This window comes from Scyliorhinus torazame, chromosome 18 (assembly GCF_047496885.1).
Source record: "Scyliorhinus torazame isolate Kashiwa2021f chromosome 18, sScyTor2.1, whole genome shotgun sequence".
In the NCBI taxonomy this organism is placed as follows: domain Eukaryota; kingdom Metazoa; phylum Chordata; class Chondrichthyes; order Carcharhiniformes; family Scyliorhinidae; genus Scyliorhinus; species Scyliorhinus torazame.
The window spans coordinates 148,780,954-148,804,262 of NC_092724.1; the positions used below are offsets into that span (position 1 = coordinate 148,780,954).

General features: G+C 45.5%; 1 protein-coding gene across 5 annotated transcripts in view; it reads left to right on the plus strand.

Moving 5' to 3' along the window:
• cyth1b (cytohesin 1b) overlaps positions 1 to 22,010 on the plus strand; it is a 298,861-nt gene extending 276,851 nt beyond the window's left edge. For all 5 annotated transcript variants that reach the window (XM_072483574.1, XM_072483571.1, XM_072483572.1 and 2 more), the window contains exons 11-13: positions 6,448 to 6,519; positions 14,072 to 14,226; positions 20,971 to 22,010. In XM_072483574.1, coding sequence (XP_072339675.1) covers positions 6,448 to 6,519; positions 14,072 to 14,226; positions 20,971 to 21,049 — 306 coding nt within the window. In that variant the 3' untranslated portion in view covers positions 21,050 to 22,010. The remainder of the gene's footprint in view (positions 1 to 6,447; positions 6,520 to 14,071; positions 14,227 to 20,970) is intronic.
• The last annotated feature ends 1,299 nt before the right edge of the window (positions 22,011 to 23,309 follow it).

Below are 23,309 nucleotides of genomic sequence, written 5' to 3' on the forward strand. Positions count from 1 at the left end.
ACTCCGAGACCGGCAAAAACAGGGCTATGATGCTCATGCCACCGATTTGCCTGTGTTATCCCCGTCAGACACTGTTTGGGTCAAGATCCCTGCTGGGAGGCTGGTCAGCTCCAGCTGTCGTTGTTTGACTGGCTGCCCCCCCCCGCTCGTATGTTGTGCGTCTGACTGATGGTTCTGTTGTGCGACGAAACAGACGGGCACTGCGCAAAGTTGCCTGCCCGCAACCATATTCTTCTGTTTCCTTCAGTTGTTTTGCAACCTCCTGATACCTCGACTCACGAGGCCAACAGTCAGACTTCAATCCCACCCATCAAGTCGCTGTCATCTCCACCACCACCTCTCCGGCGGTCAACCAGGATCAGACGCAAGCCACAGAGACTGGACTTATGAACATTTGTTCTGTTTGCTTTGTTCTGTGTTCTAGCATTAGACAGCTGTTTTCACATGTACATATGTTCACATTCACTGCATGTATATATGTTAATATTGGCCTATTCTTGTAAATACGTTCACATATGTCATCCAAACATAAAAAAAAGGGGAGATGTCATGATATGCAGACACAAACATAATGATATACAGGCAGGCACAGACAAGCAGCTAATGGTCACAGAGAATAGGACATGACCAAAAAGCAGGCAGGACACTCAGGGATGGGATCTGACTATAAAAGACACGATGTGGAGATGTCGGCGTTGGACTGGGGTGAGCACAGTAAGAAGTCTTACAACACCAGTTAAAGTCCAACATGTTTGTTTCAAACTCTAGCTTTCGGAGTACTGCTCCTTCCTCATCTGAGGAAGGAGCAGTGCTCCGAAAGCTGGTGTTTGAAACAAACATGTTGGACTTTAACCTGGTGTTCTAAGGCTTCTTACTATAAAAGACACGAGGCACTGACAATCCGCCGCTTTCCACTGATGAACATCTAGAGTCAGTCAAGGGTGTTGTTACAATCTCATACCTCCACCACGTGGCTAAGAGCTAGTCTGGTTCAGTCAGACAGAGTAACCACATTTAAGTTAGCACAGAGTCAAACTCACAGAGAACTGTGCTATTAGTTCAATAAACCTGATTGAACTAACTTCAAGGTCTGGAGTATCTTTTTGATCTAAGCTGCATCCAGTTGCAGCCAGTATTATACCAGTATACCTAACACGACAGATTGGGGCTGAAGAAATAAGGTTGCTGGCTTTGTTGGAAATGGTATTGTGCATATTAACTCCAGAAATGTATACACCTTGTCAAAGGCCAAGCATAATGTTCGGCACTTGCTTCACAAACGACCTTGAGTCCATCATCTGTGAAGTCAGATCTGGAGGTGTAAAGCGGACAGAGGATCACCGCTTCTTCGCTGAGTGTCGAAGGGCCACTGATGGGGGGTTCTTTCCCAACATCGATATTTGGCTGCGAGTCCGTCACCTCAGTTTCCATGTCGGAGCCTGAGTCTCCATTCTCCTAGGGGACGACTCTTGGGTGCACCACAAGTTTAGTCTCTTGCCTCTTGGCAGGTTCCAGAGATGTTGAGGGCATCACCCCATCCAGAGTAGTCTCTGCAGTTGAGGGTTCCCTGTTATGAAGATGATCCACGTCCTTTTTTACAGTCCGCTTCCTGGTCTTGACCTTGTATGGCAACGGGCCAGTCTTAACTACTGCTCCCTGGACCCAGCTCCAAAATTGTCAATATAGGCAGTATCTCCTGCCCTGAAAGTTCTATCGGGTCATTGGGTGTCATCATTTTTCTTTTGATTCTCCTGTTTTCACTCCACATTCCCACTTAAGTTAGGAAACAGTAGACTGCGACTAGTCTGGAGGTGTCAGCCCATCCGCGTTCCACTGGCGCAACTTCCATCGTCACATATGACGTGCTCCTGTAGTTGAAAAGAAACAAACTAGTTGGTATCGAGCGAGCCGGTGGTTTGTTCCCTCATATCGTTTTTAAATGATTGGACTACCTGGCCGGTCAAGCCATGAGAAGAGGGGTGGTTGGACTTCGTGAAAGCCTGGAATTCTCCGCTGGTGAAGGGGGTCCCATTGTTGGACACAAGGACCTCTGGTATCCCAGGAGTGCTAAAGGGTTGCTGGAATTTTTCTATAGTGGCACTGGAAGTCATGGGTGTCGACCAAGAGTAAAATCATTGACCACATAAATGGCCCTGTGAAGTCCACGTGTACCTGTACCCAAGGCCTGTCTAGCAATTCTCATGGGTGCAGCCAGGTCAACAGCAGGAGCTTCTGATTCACTGGACATGATGGGCACTGTTTCATCAAATTTTCAATGTCGGATTCAACCCCAAGCCACCAGACATAGCTCCTGGAGAGCATCTTCATCTTGGAGACTCTTGGGTGACCACTGTGGAGCTCCTTCAAGATGTGGCGCTGGCCAGGGTGATGGACAACCACACGGGCTCCTCCGAGGATGATACCGTCTTCCATGCCGAATTCTTGGCATTTAGACAGGAAGGGCTTCAGGTCCTCAGTAGGGTGTCATTGAATTCCGCTGTTTAGGATCATATGATGCAGTTTTGCTAGCGTGGGTTCTTTCTGGATCCATGTCTACATCTGCCAGGTGGACACAGGCAGCGTGCCCGTAAAATGTAAAGTCATGATGACCTTGTCCGTTCTTGGTTTGGGGAGGGGGGCGGGGGGAGCGGCGACGAGCTTATGGGTAACGGTAGATGACTTGGGGCGTCAGCATTGGCCATGTGCGTCCCTGGGAGGTGCTCGAAGGAGTATGCTGCCAACAAGAGTACCCAGGGCTGAACTGAGCCGATGGGTGGGTTTGCCTTGTCCTCCTTAAAAAGGTCCAACAGGGATTTATGGGCTGTTATTATCATAAAGTGTCGACCTATGAATGGAATTTCATCACTCTGAATATCATGGTCAGACCCTCTTTTTTTGATTTGTACATAGTGTCGCTCTGCATCTGCCAGGGTTCGTGAAGCATATGCAGTCAGTCGCTCGGTACCATCGTCCCAAAGATGGGAGAGAACTACCCCTATTCCATAGGGAGAGGTGTCGCATGTTAGTATCAGCAGCCTCATGGGATCAGTGCGACAATATATTGGACAACAGCAGCTGTTGCTTCAATGTTGTGAATGCTTCGTCCTGTGGTGCCTGCCATGACCACTTCTGGTTTTTCTTAGGGGTGCCAGTAAGATGGCCATGTTGGGGATACATTTCTCATAATAATTCATGAGTCCTAGGAACAACTTCAATTCTGTAATGTTTTGTGGGGTCGGTGCCTTTTATGGCATTCACTTTGTCCTCCATAGGGTGCAGGCCGTCCTTGTCCACGTGGTAACTGAGGTATGTAACCTCTCTCGTCTGAAATGCACACACTTCCCCCTTAAGGTGGACGTCTGCATCTGAGAATCATCGCAGGACTTCCTCCAAGTTTGCCAGGTGTTCTTTGTCGGTGGTTCCTGCGGTTAACACATCATTTAGGTACACTGCCACCCCACACCCCTTGAAAGATATTTTCCATTACATGCTGAAAATGGCACATGCCGATGAGACTCCAAAAGTGAGGTGGGTGTATTCATCCAACCCCTTATTGATGTTGATGGGGACAAATTTCCTGGATGTTGTATTGAGCTCCAGATGAAGCTGCGCATGGCTAATGTCCAGCATGGTCAGCTTTGCGTAGTGCCTGTTTATATGTGGCTCTGGGTAGTAGTCAAGGCAGGAGTCTCGGTTGATAGTCAATTTATGATCTCAGCAAAGGCGGACCGACTTGTCAGGTTTTAGTACTGGATAAACATGCGCAGCTCATTCCGCAAACTGTATGAGGCGTATTATGCCGAGGCACTCCATACGCCAAAGTTCGGCATCTACCTTGGCGAGCAATATATAGGGGACCGGTCGTGCCCTGAAATATTTAATCAGGGCCTCCAGGTCATCGTAGGTCTTTGCCCTTGCTCCTTTGGTCTTGCCAAGGCCTTCCTGAAACACCTCGGGATATTTCCTGACGGCATCATATCGGCCCCTGATTTGTATCCTAAAGTTCTGCTGCCTCTCCAATTGGGTTTTTTGCTTCTAGTCTCTACTCAGAAGACTGGGTCCTAGTCCTTGTACGACTATTATGGGAAGTTAGACCATTAGTTGCCCATGGACGACAGAAGTAACGGTTCGTAGAGTCCCACATTTATGTGCCCAGCCTGGCCCTGGTGTCCCGTACACAGGGGCATGATGCTGCTTGGAGGCACCTGAAGGTCTGTTCCCCCAAAATGTAGGCAGCGACTCCATGTCTATAATAATCTTTATCAGTGTCACAAGTAAGTTTACATTACCACTGCAATGAAGTTACTGTGAAAATCCCCTAGTTGTCACATTACGGTGCCTGTTCGAGCACAATTCAGAATGTCCAAATCACCGAACTTGGGACTTGTGGGAGGAAACCGGAGCACCCGGAGGACACCCACGCAGACACGGGGAGAATGAGCATACAGACAGTGACCTAAGCCAAGAATCAAACCCGGGTCCCTGGCACTGTGAAGCAACAGTGCTAACCACTGTGCTACCTTGCCACCCACTTCCATTTCCAAGGGGTGATTGTAGACCTGAAGTTTCATTTTGATAGGGGCAACTTTAAGGGTGGTGATGCAGTTCAACTGCATTCGTTTGTCCTGTTCGGCTGGTGGATTTGCAGGGCCTGGGCCTGAGGTGGCTTTGGCTTCCGGCCTGGGCGGTACGCATACTGACGATTCTGGCAGCCTTACCTTAGGCGTATCCTTTGACCACAGGTACAGCCCTCTTGTGACTGCTCCCCAAAGTCCTCTATGGAAGCTTTTCTAAAAGAGTCCTGACGTTTCATGGCCGTCGGCCCATGCTCCTGTGTGCCGAGGCTGAGTAATGACCAGGTGGTGGGCGGGCACGGAGGTGCTTTTTGATATGGGTGATTTCCAACACTGAGCATGCTGCAGTTCATTGAACCTTGGAGTTCCTGGGCCCCTTTTTTGGCATTTTCCAGCAACGTCATTTCTATGGCTCTTTTAATATCCAGGGCAGTTTTCTGTGTCGCAACATTATTTATCCCACATCCCAACTGGTCCCATGGCATCTCCAGCAGAGATGGCCCATACTCACAGTACTCAGGCAGTTTCCTAAGCCTGGTCAGGACCGCAGTTACATGCTCTCCAGGGAGTCTCCCGGCTGGATGAAACCTGTAACGCTGGAGAATAACTGAAGATCTCGGGTTGTAGTGGTTTTCCACCAAGTCCACCAGCTCAGTAAAAGTTTTGAGTTCGGGGCCTCTGGGTAAGTCAGGCTCTTAATGATGCTGATTGTCTGGCTCCACAGGCAGTCAAGAGGATTAGCTTCTGTTGGTCATCACCTTCTACGCCATTCGCACAAAAGAAATAGCGCATTCTTTCGGCATACTGGAGCAAACCCCCCATGCCCGCATCATATTGCTTGAGTTACCAAATAATGGTATTTTCTGGGTTCCCTTTGTACATTTCTTAGCAGAGGCATTTTTCTTTTAAGCAGGGCTGTCCAGAATCCCGCTTTTGCTCCTCGTTGCCAGTGTAGTAATTCAGGAGACATGAAGATAAAGGTTAAATCTTATTTTATTTTAACTCAAAAATAAAGCTGCACTTGTAGCATACAACACTAGTGTACCAGCCCGCGACAAACAGGAACTTCCAGTCCAGGTCTGCGACAGCATTTAAAATGCTCGATAACAAGTCCCAGCTGGATGGTTCTCAGCCTGTTAGCATAGGAACAAGCCCCACAGGGAGAACAATGAGTGATTCCTCATGAGGGGTACCACGGTAGCCTTGTGGATAGCACAATTGCTTCACAGCTCCAGGGTCCCAGGTTCGATTCCGGCTTGGGTCACTGTCTGTGCGGAGTCTGCGCATCCTCCCCGTGTGTGCGTGGGTTTCCTCCGGGTGCTCCGGTTTTCTCCCACAGTCCAAAGATGTGCAGGTTAGGTGGATTGGCCATGATAAATTGCCCTTAGTGTCCAAAATTGCCCTTAGTGTTGGGTGGGGTTACTGGGTTATGGGGATAGGGTGGAGGTGTTGACCTTAGGTAGGGTGCTCTTTCCAAGAGCCGGTGTAGACTCGATGGGCCGAATGGCCTCCTTCAGCACTGTAAATTCTATGAAAAATTAGCTAATGTTTTGTATGCAAATAGAATCCCCATTTTCCCTTCCTTACTCCCTGTGCACACCTCACTTCACCAAACCTTTTCCAGTTCATAGCTTGAGTGGAGGCCTCTTGCTAGGCCCGTGAGTGCATCAGAAGGGTAAATCTAATAGTAGCCCAGCAGTTACTTTCCCATGATTTTTATCTTTTGGCATGGAAAAACTGTTGACAGGTTCACCATTATTATTTTCTCAAGTCTTAAAAATGCAAGAAATGTTAATTATCCTCAAAAGTAGTTGTATTAATACATAAGATATGTATTAATTTGTTTTGCTCTAAAATAATTGTTCTTTCACAGGACAAAGAACCTAGAGGCATTATTCCACTTGAAAACCTCAGCATCCGTGAAGTAGAGGATTCCAAAAAGACAGTGAGTTCGTCAGAAATTCTGACATTCAAAATATTGCTTTACACAGTGGTTAGCACTGCTGCCTCACAGCGCTACGGACCTGGGTTCAATTTAGACCTCGGGTGACTGTGTGGAGGTTGCACATTCTCACCGTGTCTGCGTGAGTTTCCTTTGGGTGTTCCAGTTTCCTCCCAGTCCAAAGATCTGCAGGTTAGGTGATTGACCATGTTAAATTTCCCCTTTGTGTCCAAAGGCTAGGTGGGGTTGTGGGGTTTAGGTGGGGGGGCCTAGGGTGCTCTTTCAGAGGGTCGATGCAGACCCGATGGGCAGAATGGTCTCTGTTTGCACTGTAGGGATTCTATGATTCGATACGTTAACTATCAAATTTCTATGTTAAATTATTTATACTCCATCAGTGTTCCCTCAAAGAGAATTTGTGTAAATTATTTAAACGACTTGTGATGTAAGCAAAACATAGCTAATACTAAAGGGAAAGAATTGTATTTAATTCAGTAGTGCATAAAGATCTGCAGTGTTTTTTAAAATGTCTCCTTTGAAAGGGAGAAGTCACTATTTTTCATAAAGTAGGAACATAGGAGTAGGCCATTCAGCCCCCGAGCTTGTTCCTCCATTTAATGAGATCATGGCTGATATGTGGTCTAACTCCATACCCGTCTTGGGCCCACATCCCTTAATATCTTTGCTCAACAAAAATCTATCTCAAATTTAAAATTAACAACTGTTCTAGCTACAACTGCTGTTTTTGGGAGAGTTCCGAATCTCCACTACCTTTTGTGTGAATAAGTGCTTCCTAACATCTCTCCTGAACGGTCTAGCCCTAATTTTTAGACTATGCCCTCTAGTTTTAGAATCTGCAACCAGTCAAAATAGTTTACCTTTACTACCCTGTCTTTCCCTGCTACTATCTTGAATTGCTTGAAGGAGGTTTCAATGGAGACAGTGTTCAAGATGTAAACCTCTGATTGCTTCCATGGCTTAGTTTGTTGACTGGCTTGAAATGACTTGTAAAAAGGTAAAACAATTTATATTCAGGATGGCTGCACATCTCAAAGCATTGACGGCCTTTGAAGTGCTTTTGAAGTGTAGTCACTGTTGTTATGCAAGAAACTTGCCAGCCAATTAGTGCACAGTAAGCTCCTACAATCAACAATGTGAAAATGACCATTTAATCAATCTGTTTGTGTGATGTAGATTCAGGAATAGATAGTAACCAGGACATGAAGCATAATTCCCCTGCTCTTCTTCAGAATGGTGCTGAGAGGGCAGCTCTCAGTTTAAAGCTCATCCAAAAAAAGGTACCTCTAAAAGTGCAGTACTGTCTCAGTGTTGCAGCACTGGAGTGCCAGCCTTGAGTGCTACCGAATCATAATTGACCTATGCAACTGATATAAACATCACTGCCCTGCTCCAAATATCCCCCAACACTATAAAATAAATTCAGTGTAGGCACAAGATAAAAATTATGTCCATGAAACCATTCTGCTGGTAACTAGAATTATCAAAATCTGTGAATGTGGATTTAATCCAGATAAGTTACTAGATCTGAGAATCATAGAATGGTTATAGCACAGAAGTGGATCCAGCCCCTCATGTCCATGCTGACTCTCTACAAGAGCAATTTTGCTAATCCTTTCCCTCCACCCTCTAGCTCTTTTCCTATAGCACTGTAATATTTTTCACTTGGGTCGTTATCCAAGTACAGACATAGGATGGGGTGGCTTGTGAGTGGAGTCTGTTGCAAGGAAGTGATCAGAGGTGGCCATAACTGCACATGACATGAAAGTAGTGGCATGTGAGAGTACCTTTAGGAAATAGGTGTTTATAATAGGTGTGTATATAAATATCTGTAGTGAGAGTACCTTTAAGAAATGGGTGTTTACTACTGCAGTGGGTGGAGCTGGGCTGACTGTCAGCTTTTTACTTTTGTTTTAGGCTGTTTGCTGTAGGGTGTGTTTTAGTTTCGTTTTCAGTGTTGGAGCTGAAGCCAGACCAAGCAGGTGTACTGCTATTCTCTCTTGATCATTTGGTGAATTCAGAATTATAAATGTTTTCAGTAGTGACTTTAACCTGATGTGTTTCTGGTAAAAGGTGTTTTAAGTCTTATGGATGTTAAAAGGAAAGCTTAAAGGATTACTTAGTGTTGTATTCTTTGGGGGTTGTATTTGAATTAATGGTTGCTAAGATGTTCACTGTATGTTTTAAAAAGGTTAACTTGAGTTCATAGAATAAACATTGTTTTGCTTAAAAAAATACTTTTCCATTTCTGCTGTACCACACCTGTAGAGTGGGCCGTGTGGTCCCCATACCACAATCTAGTAAAAGTTGTGGGTGAGGTGAACTCCATGATACACTTTGGGGTTCTCTAAACCCTGGCCCATAACAGAAGCGAGATCATATGAGGCAGCAAGATCAGAGGGGTCATTGTGGGATATGTGTTGGGGAGTATATATGGATGTAAAGATTAATGGGGGAAAGGAAGGCATTGAATCTCAGAGGAGAGAGCATGATGCGTTGAAATTAAGGAGGTTGTAAACCTGCTCAATACAGAGACGGAGAGAGGAAAATAATGAAGATATCTAAGTAATGGTTGCTCCCATATTGACAAATGTTGGGGACTGGTTAGCTCAGTTATCTTGATTGTTAGCAATGTGATTCAGAATAACAGCAACAGTATGAGTTCAGTTCCCATTTGGCTTAGGGTGTACTTGGGACCTGCTCATGAGAATGGAAGCCAATAGCAAACCTCTGATACAATATGCTACGGCAATGGTTTAGGAGACGAAGGGGGAGCGGAAAGGATAGTGCAAGAGGGAGGGCTTTAGTTTCCTGGATCACCGGGGAAGGTGGGACCTGTACAAGTCGGATGGGTTGCACCTGAACAAGAACGGGACGAACATCCTTATACATAGAACATACAGTGCAGAAGAAGGCCATTCGGCCCATCGAGTCTGCACCAACCCACTTAAGCCCTCACTTCCACCCTATCCCTGTAACCCAATAACCCCTCCTAACCTTTTTGGAGACTAAGGGTAATTTAGTATGGCCGATCCATCTAACCTGCACGTCTTTGGACTGTGGGAGGAAACCGGAGCACCCGGAGGAAACCCACGCAGACACTGGGAGAACGCGCAGACTCCGCACAGTGACCTGGCGGGGAATCAAACCTGGGACCCTGGCGCTGTGAAGCCACTTGTGCTACCGTGCTGCCCACCACTTGTGCTACCGTGCTGCCCTCCACTTATGCTACCGTGCTGCCCTATGGGAGGTTTGTTAGTTCTGTTCGGGCAGGGGGTGGGTGGGGTTTAAATTAATTTGGTAGGATGATGGGACACGGAGTGGAGGTACAGTAGGGGGTGAAGCACAGCCAAATATAGAAGAAAAACCAAGTCAGTCTGGAAGGAAGAGTGAAGACAGGGCACAAGGGAATATGCCATGGCTGGATGTAATTTATTTTAATGCAAGGAAGCTTTTGGGTAAGGCAGATGAATTGAGCCTGTTGATTAACACATGGGAGTATGATATTATTGTTACCACATAGACATGGTTGAGAATGAGGCAGGACTGGCGGCTCAATACTTTGGGGTCGAGAATCTTCAGGTGAGGGGGCTGTGGGGAAGGTAAAAGAGGAGATGGTGTTGCATTATTGATTAAGGAGTCAATTATTGCAGTGAGGCGGGTTGATATCTTAGCAGGCTCCTCATTGAGGCCATGTAGGTACAACATAAGAACAAAAAAGGAGAGAATCACTTTGTTGGCAGTGTATTATACTGCATCCAAGAGAGCTTTTGGAGCCAGCATATAAAATGTCCTGCAAGAGAGGGGATGGTACTGGACCTAATTTTAACGAATGAAGCCAGGTGGGTGGTAGAAGTGTCAAGGGGGAGCAGTTCGGAGATAGTGACCATAACACGATAAGATTTAAGGTTGTTATTGAAAAGGACAAAGATGGACCAAAAATAAAGGTTTTGAATTGGAGGAGGACAGTTTTGATGTGATCGGGTCAAAGTGGACTGGAAACAGCCCCTTCTAAGAAAGCCCACATCAAAACAGTGGAAGTCATTCAAAAAGAAAATAGAGAGTTCAGGGCCAACCTGTGAAGGTAAAGGGTGGGATCAACAGGTCCAGAGAATCCTGTATGTCAAGGTTATGAAGGATTGGGTAAGGAAAAAAAGGGAGGCTTATGGCAGATACATGGGGCTCATAACAGTGGAAGCCTAGAGGAGTATAGAAAGTGCAGAGGGATACTTAAAAATAAAATTAGGAGAGCACAGAGGGGGCATGAAAAACATGGTGGGAAAAATAAAGGAAAATCCTAAGGTGTTTTCTAAGTATATCAAGGGCAAGAGAGTAACTAGGGAAAGGGTACAGCCTATTAGGGACCAACATGGCAATCTGTGTGTGGAGTCGTGAGATATAAGTAAGATTTGAAATGTTGTTTTTGCATCTGGTTCACTATGGAGAAGGATAATGTAGGTATAGAAATCAGGGAGGTGGACTGTGATATAATTGAACAAATTAGCATTGGGGTGAAGGAGATATCAGCAGTTTTAGTGGGCTTAAAAGTGGAAAAATATCCAGCCACAGACGGAATGTGTTTGAGGGTGTGTATCAGGCAAGGGAGGAGATTGCAAGGGCTCTGATGCTAATTTTCAAATTCTCTCTGGCCACAGGAAAGGTGCCAGAGGGCTGGAGGATAGCTAACATGATACCATTATTCAATAAGTGAAATAGGGATAAACCAGGTAATTACGGGAAATTATTGGGAAAAGTTCTGAGAGATAGCATTAATCTCCACTTGGAGAGGCAAGGATTAATCCAGGATAGTCAGCATGACTTTGTCGCAGAGATTATGAAGATTTGATTGAATTTTTTAAGGATGTGACTAGGTGTGTAGATGAGGGCAGTACCGTTGATAGAGTCCACATGGACTTAGTAAGGCTTTTGACAAGATCCCGCATGGGAGACTGGTCAAGAAGGTAAGGGCCCATGGGATCCAAGGCAATTTGGCAAACTGGATCCAATATTGGGTTAGTAGCAGGAGGCAGAAGGTCTTGGTCGAAGGTTGGTTTCGCTACTGGAAGCTTGTGTCCAGCAGCGTTTGGTGCTGGGCCCCTTGTTGTTTGTAGCGTACATTAATGATCCAGATGAGAAAGTAGGAGGTATGACCAGTTAAGTTTGCAGATGACACGAAAATTGGCACTGTGGTAAATAGCGAGGAGGAAAGCCTTGGATTACAGGATGGTATAATTGGGCTGGTCAGTTGTGCATCACAGTGGCAAATGGAATTTAATCCAGAAAAGTGAGAGTTGATGCATTTTGGGTGGACAAACAAGGCTAGTGAATACATGATCAACGGTAGGACGCTAGAAAGTACAGAGGACTAGAGGGACTTTGGGGTGCATGTTTGTGGGTCCCTGAAGGCAGCAGGACAGCGAGATAAGATGGTGAAAAAGGCATATGGAATACTTGCCTGAGGTTATGATGGAGCTGTATAAAATGCTCGTTAGGCCACAGCTAGAGTACTGTGTGCACGCCACACTGTAAGAACAACGTGATTTCACGAGAGAGGGTGCAGAAGAGAAACACCAGGATGTTGCCTGGGCTGGAGAATTTCAGCTCTGAAGAGTGGCTGGTTAGGCTGGAGTTGTTTTCCTTACAGCAGTGAAGTGTGAGGGATCTGATTGAGGGGTACAAAATTATGACGAACATAGATAGGAAGGAATTTTTCCCTTGGTTGAGGAGGGAATCTCAATAACCAGGGGGCAATAGATTTAAATTAATGTGAAGAGAATTAGCGGGGGCTTGAGGAAGAGCATTTTCACCCAGAGGGTGGTGTGAATCTGGAACTCACTGCCTGGAAGAGTGGTAGAGGCGGGAACCCTCACAATATTTAAGAAGCATTTAGATCAGCACTTCAAATGCCATAGCATATATGGCTATGGACCAAGTACTGGAAAATGGTGTCACATGAGTGTCCCCTTAAGAAAGGTTTTTGTCTTATCACATGGCTTCAGTGATGTCATTTTGTGGTTGGAGCTGGGCTGTGAGGTGAGAGGGGGTTTCAGTTTGACTGCTGTGGACTCAGAAAGAGAAAATAAGTGTTTTGCCTGTTTCTCGGTTTTCATTTTGAAGAGCTGTTCCAGTAAAAAGCATATTTTTAAACATATAGTTGTTTTCCAGAAGGAGCTTGAATCTGCTGTTTGAGACTGGATCAGAAGTTTCAGAAAAGTACTAGTCCCATTCAAATGAGAATACAGTGTGCTGGACCACACCTTTAAAAAGGAGTTTTTGGTTTATTGGATTTTGTTTTTGAATTGGAACAGTTAAGGGGGAATTCATAAAGTGTTATATATAGATTACTGTAGCTGTGTGGTGTCTTTATGTTTGTAATTGATAAAAATTCTTGCTCTGTTTATTTATATATATATATATATATATGTTAACTACGGTCTTGGAATAAACCTTGTTATGATTAAAGTGTATAGGAAGTCTGATGAATCACACCTGAAGCCAAGGCTTTTGTGCTCATCCCAGCCAAATTCAACATAAAGGTTATAAGTCAGGTGAACTTCATAATACACTTCGGAGTTTCTAAGCCCTGGCCCATAAGATGCTTGATGGTCGGCGAAAGGCGATCGGGCGGAGAATAACGTATAGGCCAGAAATTGAGTCCAGCGCCAGGCGCCCAACAGAATGCCATGCTTCGATGCCCAACAACGGCCTGAATGCATTTCATACCGCACGTGGGGTGGGCATGCAAATTGTGCAGTAAAGGCTGTTGGCATATCATTAATGGGCCCGCCCTGGATTCTCCAGGCCTCCTATGTGCTCCCCCTGGCGGAATTACTGACGGAGTGGTTCACTTGTGATATTGAAAATGAGGAACCAGGCGCCCTAGCTTCTAAGGGAGAGAGGGAGGGTGGGGGAGGGGGGTTACGAAAAGTGTCCTACATCGCTATAGTGTGCTGACAGTTGTGCCGGGGGGGGGGGGGGGGAAATGCTGGCTAACGGGGTACGGCCTGCAGTGGACTGTGAGTTGGGATGCCCGGGTACAGACCACCATTGCCGTAGCCTGCAAGGCAGTCATGTGGCTTTGCATGCTGCTGATTGCCCACTGTGAACTTAGCACCTGGGGTCATATGGGTGCCTCCCCAGGCCATCCCCTAGGTATCCTCTGGTCCCTGTTAACCCATCAACTGGATGAGCATGCTCCAGTGCAACCAGTGCCATTTTCTTGGCTGGGATGAGGTTGTGTGGGGAGTGGAGTACTTATATGTCAGGCTGTCAGGTGCCAATCCCAGCCCTATCGTATCACTCACGGCATGTATTGGAATTGCTCGAGTTCCATGGGGTGCTGGTGCTAGCTCATTAACATATCCTGAACTGCTCCAGGACAGCGCCGCTTTCAGGGTCGTAGAACACTCGCAATTTAGTGCCAGCATCAGACTTAGTCTCTCAAATGGAGAATTCCACCGATGATCTTTCACAAGCAGATTGTTGTTTCCAAATTTCTTTAGCCATGATTCTGTGATCCTTATCTTTTAAATTTCAGAATTGCTTTGAGCTCTATATTCCTGATAACAAAGACCAGTTTATTAAGGCTTGCAAGACTGAGGCTGATGGGCGAGTGGTAGAAGGCAGTCACACGGTTTACAGGATATCTGCACCAACCCCAGAGGAAAAAGATGAATGGATAAAGTGCATCAAGTGAGCAAATAATTAAATGCATCATTCTAACTATAGAAACTGACAATGGTTGAGATTTTATGCTCAGCACGTGTTCTTGCCCTTCCCGGTGTAAAATTCGCAGGTCAGCCCATCCCAGCTCTGGCAGCATGGCCCTGAAGCCACTTACCAGTCAGCAGGCCAGTAAGTGGCTTGAAGCAAAATGTCCGCCCTGAAGACCCACCTTTGAAAGTGGCTGGCAGCTCCCTAGTGCCTCCAGGAGTGCTGGCCACTGCTGCGACTGCCCAATCGCAATACAACCAGATACTGAAGTGTTATGGGTATCATTAGGGTGAAACCCGCAGGCCCCAGCGAGATGGAGAGGGATGTGGGGTTGGGGTGGATAGATCAGGTTGGGAGGGGAAATGTGGCAATCGGAAGACCTGGGGGGGAGGGGGGAATGTACATCAAAGGGGCGTTAACTTGCGCCGGACTTCACATCTGGTTCCGTGTCCGCACACCATGGATACATTTGCAGTTGGGCCAGGATGATGTTCTTAATTTGCCAGTAATTGGCCACTGAAAGGCTCTATTGGTCCATGGGCTGCCCAATGCTGTATGTAAAATTGTGGCGGGGTGGGTGGGTAGGCACCGGCAATGGCTTTCATGGCATTGCACATAATTCTATTTCCCTGCCCCCTTCCAACTTGCCCCGGGGCGTGTAACTTTTAGCCCCATGTAATTTTAATACTTTCACAAACAGGGCAGCACGGTAGCCTTGTGGATAGCACAATTGCTTCACAGCTCCCAGATTCGATTCTGGCTTGGGTCACTGTCTGTGCGGAGTCTGTACATCCTCCCCGTGTGTGCGTGGGTTTCCTCCGGGTGCTCCGGTTTCCTCCCACAGTCCAAAGATGTGCAGGTTAGGTGGATTGGCCATGATAAATTGCCCTTAGTGTCCAAAATTGCCCTTAGTGTTGGGTGGGGTTACTGGGTTATGGGGATAGGGTGGCGGTGTTGACCTTGGGTAGGGTGCTCTTTCCAAGAGCCGGTGCAGACTCGATGGGCTGAATGGCCTCCTTCTGCACTGCAAATTCTATGAATCTATGAATATGCCTTCAAAGAATTAAGAACATTATTTCAGTTGTAAATAAAGTTTAAAATGGGTACTTGCTTATGCAATTGTTGAGTTGGATGGGATTCAGAGGCCTGCTTTTTGTATCTGTGATTTCCCCTCCTTTTTTTTTGTTCTTGTGAATCATCTGTTCTCTTGATTGCGTGAGACCTTCAGGGTGGGATTCTCCAGCCTCCCAACCACATGTTTCTCGGCAATGGGATGTGATATGCCATTCGTTCAGGCGGGATTCTGTTCCTGCTGCACCCCACCCGGGAAACCTGACCAGGGGTGGGGTATGTCTACTACTACCCCCCCCCCCCCCCCCCGAGACTATACTTACCTCTGCACCACCGGAGAGATCCCCTTGACTGCCGCACGCCTGGCCAGACATGGTATAAATGGTCAAGACTCCTTGATAGGGGACAGTCTGGAGAGTGTGCTCACTAATGATATTGGCCAACGATATTGTTATGTATTAAAATATGGTTCCCGGGCTCCCGCGGTGTAATTCTCACGGCTCGTCCAGAGAAGAGGTGGAAATTCCAAAACGTGATCATGCTGGAGAAAATCACTTTTTCGATTCTTTACAAAGAACAACAAAGAACAAAGAAAATTACAGCACAGGAACAGGTCCTTTGGCCCTCCCAGCCTGCGCCGATCCAGATCCTTTATCTAAACCTGTCGCCTATTTTCCAAGGATCTACTTCCCTCTGTTTCCCGCCCGTTCATATATCTTGTCTAGATGCATATTTAATGATGCTATCGTGCCCGCCTCTACCACCTCCGCTGGCAAAGCGTTCCAGGCACCCACCCACCCTTTGCGTAAAAAACTTTCCACGCACATCTCCCTTAAACTTTCCCTCTCACCTTGAAATCGTGACCCCTTGTAATTGACACCCCCACTCTTGGAAAAAGCTTGTTGCTATCCACCCTGCCCATACCTCTCAATTTTGGAGAACTCAATCAGGTCCCCCCTCAAACTCCATCTTTCCAACGAAAACAATCCTAATCTACTCAACCTTTCTTCATAGCTAGCACCCTCCATACCAGGCAACATCCTGGTGAACCTCCTCTCTGAAGCATCCACATCCTTCTGGTAATGCGGCGACCAGAACAGCACACAGTATTCCAAATGTGGCCTAACCAAAAGTCATATACAACTGTAACACGACCTGTCGACTCTTGTAATCAATACCCCGTCCGATGAAGGCAAGCATGCTTTATGCCTTCTTGACCACTCTATCGACCTTCGTTACCACCTTCAGGGTATAATGGACCTGAACTCCCAGATCTCTCTGTACATCAATTTTCCCCAGGACTCTTCCATTGACCGTATAGTCTGCTCTTGAATTGGATCTTCCAAAATGCATCACCTCGCATTTGCCTGGATTGAACTCCATCTGCCATTTCTCTGCCCAACTCTCCAATCAATCTATATTTTGCTGTATTCTCTGACAGTCCCCCTCGCTATCTGCAACTCCACCAATCTTAGTATCATCTGCAAACTTGCTAATCAGCCCACCTATACCTTCGTCCAGATCATTTATGTATATCAAAAACAAGTGGTCCGAGCACGGATCCCTGTGGAACATCACTAGTCACCTTTCTCCATTTTGAGACACTCCCTTCCACCACTACTCTCTGTCTCCTGTTGCCCAGCCAATTCTTTATCCATCTAGCTAGTACACCCTGAACCACATGCGACTTCACTTTTTCCATCAGCCTGCCATGGGAAACTTTATCAAACGCCTTACTGAAGTCCATGTATATGACATCTACAGCCCTTCCCTCATCAATTAACTTTGTCACTTCCTCAAAGAATTCTATTAAGTATGTAAGACATGACCTTCCCTGCACAAAACCATGCTGCCTATCACTGATAAGTCTATTTTCTTCCAAATGTGAATAGATCCTATCCCTCAGTATCTTCTCCAACAGTTTGCCTACCACTGACGTCAAGCTCACAGGTCTATAGTTCCCTGGATTGTCCCTGCTACCCTTCTTAAACAAAGAGACAACATTAGCAATTCTCCAGTCTATCACCCGTGCTCAAGGATGCTGCAAAGATATCTGTTAAGGCCCCAGCTATTTCGTCCCTCTCTTCCCTCAGTAACCTGGGATAGATCCCATCCGGACCTGGGAACTTGTCCACCTTAATGCCTTTTAGAATACCCAAAACATCCCCCTTCCTTATGCCGACTTGACCTAGAGTATTTAAACATCCATCCCTAACCTCAACATCCGTCATGTCCCTCTCCTTGGTGAATACCGATGCAAAGTACTCATTAAGAATCTCACCCATTTCCTCTGACTCCACGCATAAATTCCCTCTTTTGTCTTTGAGTGGGCCAATCGTTTCTCTAGTTACCCTCTTACTCCTTATATACGAATAAAAGGCTTTGGGATTTTCCTTAACCCTGTTAGCCAAAGATATTTCATGACCCCTTTTAGCCCTCTTTATTGCGCGTTTGAGATTTGTCTTACTTTCCCGATATTCCTCCAAAGCTTCATCAGTTTTAAGTCGCCTATATCTTATGTATGCTTCCTTTTTCATCTTAGCTAGTCTCACAATTCCACCCGTCATCCATAGCTCCGTAACCTTGCCATTCCTATCCCTCATTTTCACAGGGACATGTCTGTCCTGCACTCTAATCAACCTTTCCTTAAAAGACTCCCACATTTCAAATGTGGATTTACCCTTAAACAGCTGCTCCCAATCCACATTCCCGTTCTCCTGCCGAATTCTGTTACACTTGGCCTTTCCCCAATTTAGCACTCTTCCTTTAGGACCACTCTCGTCTTTGTCCATGAGTATTCTAAAACTTACGGAATTGTGATCGCTATTCCCAAAGTAATCACCGACTGAAACTTCAACCACCTGGCCGGGATCATTCCCCAATACCAGGTCCAGTATGACCCCTTCCCGAGTTGGACTATTTACATACTGCTCTAGAAAACTCTCCTGGATGCTCTTTACAAATTCTGCTCCATCTACGCCTCCAACACTACATGAGTCCCACATTCAATTTGGGGGAAGTTAAAATCTCCCATCATGACCACCCTATTGCTCCTACATTTTTCTATAATCTGTCTACATATTTGTACCTCTACTTCACGCTTGCTTTTGGGAGGCCTGTAGTAAAGTCCCAACAATGTTACTGCACCCTTCCTATTTCTTAGCTCTACCCATATTGCCTCAGTGCTTGAATCCTCCAGAGTGCCCTCCTTAATCACAGCTGTGATATAATCTCTGACCAGTAATTCAACTCCTCCACCCCTTTTACCTCCCTCTCTATCCCTCCTGAAGCAGCTATACCCTGGGATTTTTAGTTGCCAATCTTGTCCTTCCCTCAACCAAGTCTCAGTAATACCAATAATATCATATTCCCAGGTACTAATCCAAGCCCTAAGTTCATCAGCCTTACCTGCTACACTTCTCGCATTAAAACAAATGCGTCTCAGACCACCTGTCCCTTTGCGTTCATCATCTCTTCCCTGTCTACTCTTCCCCTTAGTCACAATGAGTTTATTATCTAGTATCTTACTGGCTTTAGTTGCTGCCTCTTTACTGACCTCTAACCTCCTAATTTGGTTCCCATCCCCCATCCACATTAGTTTAAAATCTCCCCAAAAGTGTTAGCAAAAGCACCCCCTAGGACATTGGTTCCAGTCCTGCCCAGGTGTAGACCATCCGATTTATAATGGTCCCACCGCCCCCAGAACCGGTTCCAATGTCCCAAATATCTGAACCCCTCCCTCCTGCACCATCTCTCAAGCCACGTATTCATTCTGACTATTCTTGAATTTCTACTCTGACTATCTCGTGGCACTGGTATCAATCCTCAGATTACTAACTGTTGAGGTCCTACTTTTTAACTTATCTCCTAACTCCCTAAATTCTGATTGTAGGACCTTATCCTGTTTTTTACCTATATCGTTGTGCCTATATGCACCATGACAACTGGCTGTCCACCCTCCCCCTTCAGTATGTCCTGCAGACGATCTGCGACATCCCTGACCTGTGCACCCGGGAGGCAACATACCATTCGGGAGTCTCGTTTTCGACCACAGAAACGTCTATCTACTCCCCTTACGATTGAATCCCCTATCACTATAGCCCTGCCAGTCTTTTTCCCGCCCTTCTGTGCAACAGAGCCAGCCACGGTGCCATGAGCCTGGCTACTACTGCCTTCCCCTGGTGAGTCATCTCCCCCAACAGTATCCAAAACGGTATACGTGTTTTGGAGGGAGATGACCGCAGGGGACACCTGCACTGCCTTCCTGCTCTTTCTCTGCCTTTTGGTCACCCATTCCCTGTCTCCCTCACAAATCCTAATCTGCGGTGTGACCAACTCACTGAACGTGCTATCCTCGACCTCCTCAGCATCGCGGATGCTCCAAAGTGAGTCCATCCGCAGCTCCAGAGCTGTCATGCGGTCTAACAGCCGCGTCGCTGAACTCCCACATTGAGCACAAACACAGGTCTGGGATCTCCTGCCATTTTTACACTTTACCTTAACTGATTACAAATATATCAAATAATGAATAAGTGAAAGGAATAAAGATTTTACTTACCAATCACAATACTTACCAACACACGAAGAGTTAAATTTCTCCCAGCTACTGCTAATTGGAGCACTTTCCTTGCCAGCCAATCAGGTCACTGCTTCAAATTTATCCCCAAAGACCCTGTGGCCGCTGTTTAAGCAGCGAAGCAGCTAGTTTAAATACTCACCGCTCGACTCTTAGCTCCGCCCACTCCAACAGCTGAATTCCCGCCGAAAAGACTCAAATCCGCAAAGCAGCTAGTTTAAATACTTACCGCTCGACTCTGTAGCTTCACCCACTCCAACAGCTGAATTCCCGCCGAAAAGATGTGAGATTTAGATTGATTGACCACGATAAATTGCCCCCTAGTGTCTCGGGACGTCTAGGGTTACAGGGAGAGGGCGGGGTGGACAGATGAGCGGACATGGGTAGAGTTTGCTTTTGAAGGGTCGGTATAGACTCGATAGGCTGAATGACCTCCTGCATTGTAAGGATTCGATGATGTTGAGCCTGTGCCGTGTTTCTCATGGACGGAGAGAGAGGGCTCACAATTGCCCTCAGAGACTCCACTACAAGTAACTTATTCAGCCAAGTCATACTTCCATATATTTGGAGGCAGTGGACTGTTCCACACAAACTATATAGATTAACCTTTTACAAGGATTCTCTCCTAAATCCACAACAGGTTTGGTGGAAAGAATTGTAATCAACTTTTGCATTATTTTGTGGACTTTTCATACCTCTTCCACCAAAGTTACAGTAACCAGAAAAAAAGTCCTTTGTGAACTCTTAGTTTCCAACATTTTTCTTTTGAATGTAGGGCCACTAGGATCTGCATTCCTAGATAACATTGTTAGTGCATTAAACGTCTGCTTGGTACCTTACTCTTGTTCCTCATCTTGCCCTAAGCACAGCTTTCCCAATGTCCTTTTGTTTTCCCATCCAAATGAATTGGAACACTGGCCACAGTATCCTGCCAGGCTGCTTAATGACTGTAATTATTGAAGAATGAAGCTGGATGATTGATTTATGTTTTAGCTATAATGTTTATGTTCAATGTCTTGATGTTTCTTGTTTAGATTATCTTTAACTCTTTTGTCTTACATTTTTTTTGCTTATAGGGCTGCAATCAGTAGAGACCCTTTTTATGAAATGCTGGCAGCAAGAAAGAAGAAAGTTTCCTCAACTAAGAAACATTAATATGATGGCATCTGATGCAGTTTGAGCCAAATATCTAACATGGGTCATAACATGACCTAAAGAAATCTGTTTTCAAGTGTCAATAACCACAGTGCATTCTGGGACTGACTACATGCTTGAGCTGGAGAGAAGTGCTGAAAGTTAGAAGGCTCTTAAGACCTCTTACTTGTTCCTCAACTAATGAGGAAAGTTTTTACTCCGCAATCTCTCAATATTTCCCTCTACACAGCTGGTCTGTTTGTGGAGTCCAGGGCTTATATTTTACCTCCTCAAAGCTTTATATTTCTTAAGAATCTCGATTTAACATTTTTTGTTGCAAGTGGCCTATGATTCTATCAGCCATATACAAAGGACTGTAATCACTGAAGATCCACGTCAGCTCTATGAAATAGGTAGAAAGCCATGGCAAATGGCAATCTCTGAAAATTAGTGAGGTCAACGTTGTTAATGCTTAAAGTGCCAATGGACAGCTTGATTGGAATTGGGTACTGTGACTATGATTGATGATATGTTTGGAAAATGAGGGCATCCAGTTGGTCCAGTTTTATGGAGAGATGTGTGGTGACAAAATTATTTGAAAATGAAGACACTCCTGGAAAGAAGCCAGCCACATTACTACTGAGAATGTCGCGCAAAAAGAATTATCTGCCCATCAGATGATACATTTGACTTAATTTTTTAATTGAAGCTTTTTGTTGGTAGATGTTTCACTTCCATGTTGTTTTCCATTTTTCGATGCACTGGTAGACAAATGCAGAATAAAATTAGATGACTAAGCAGTATTAGTCTATTTATCGGAGCTGTATATACTTAATGTATAGATTTTTTGGATTATTTTGTATTTGTTCAGTTGGTTTTAAGTTGTGACGATAAGTTGGTGTCAGTATTTTTTCATCCTTTACTATTCATACTTGTAATCTAGCACTGACAAGCCAGGTCAAATAAATCAATTTCTGTGTAACCAATTTGGGGATTCACTTTACTGTACTTTAATTATTTTTCTTAATATTTCACAAGATGTGCTGGTTAGGCCAGCATTTGTTGTCCATACCTAATTGCCCTCGAGAAGGGGGTAGCTTGAACTGCTGCAGTCCCACAGTGCTGTAGGACGTGTGCCAGGGTTTTGACCCTGGGACAGTGAACGAACAATATGTGGCTTGGAAGAAAATTTGCGGGTGGTGGTGTTCCCATGCAACTACTGTCCTTGTACTTCTTGGTAGTAGACATCATGGGTTTGGAAAGTTCCTATCGAAGGAGCCTGGTTGAGTTCCTACTGTGCATCTTGTGTATGATACCCACTTCTGCCACTGTTTGGTGTGGGAGGTCGCGAATGTTTAAACTGAGTGCCCAATATCTAAGTCATATGATTAACATTTCTATATTACTGGAAATGTGAATTTATTTGTTTGGTTCTGTTACTTGTGACTTTTATAAAGGTACTATGGTGTTTCCAATTCAAACATGGCTTGTAAAACAAACTAAATCCTTTTCATTGCAAATGTCATATACATTTTCAGACCCTAAAAATGTGATGTTGTAAATGCTTATTGCAGATTTTTATTGCTCACATTGAGAATAAATTAATAGACACTTTTACGATGACTATTTCAGAAAGAAAGGAAAATGTAACAATTTTAAGTAAGATTTTTATGAAATCCTTTGGGCAGATCAGGTTTTGAAAGAAATTGCAGATTTTAATCCACTGGGGAATGGGCCAATTTCTGACAAATGTGAATTAATTTTGGCGGTCAGGAGTATGAATTTTGACAGAACCAACACAAAAGCTGCGATCTACCGGCTGCATTGCTCCAGAATGGGCAGCACGGTAGCACAAGTGATTAGCACTGTGGCTTCACAGCTCCAGGGCCCCAGGTTCGATTCCCTGCTGGGTCACTGTCTGTGCGGAGTCTGCATGTTCTCCCCGTGGCTGCGTGGGTTTCCTCCGGGTGCTCCAGTTTCCTCCCACAGTCCAAAGACGTGCAGGTTAGGCGGATTGGCCTTGATAAATTGCCCTTAGTGACCAAAGAAGGTTCGGAGGGGTTATTGGGTAACGGGGATAGAGTGGAAGTGAGAGTTTAAGTGGGTCGGTGCAGACTCGATGGGCCGAATGGCCTCCTTCTGCACTATGGTCTATGTTAATGGGAGTGCGATGCTGGCACAGGCCTCCTGTGGGTTTCCCTGACAACCGGTACGCCTCGCGAAATCTACCCAGGTCTCACAAGGGGTTGCAATTAGGATCCTGCCCACAATGGGTGGGACC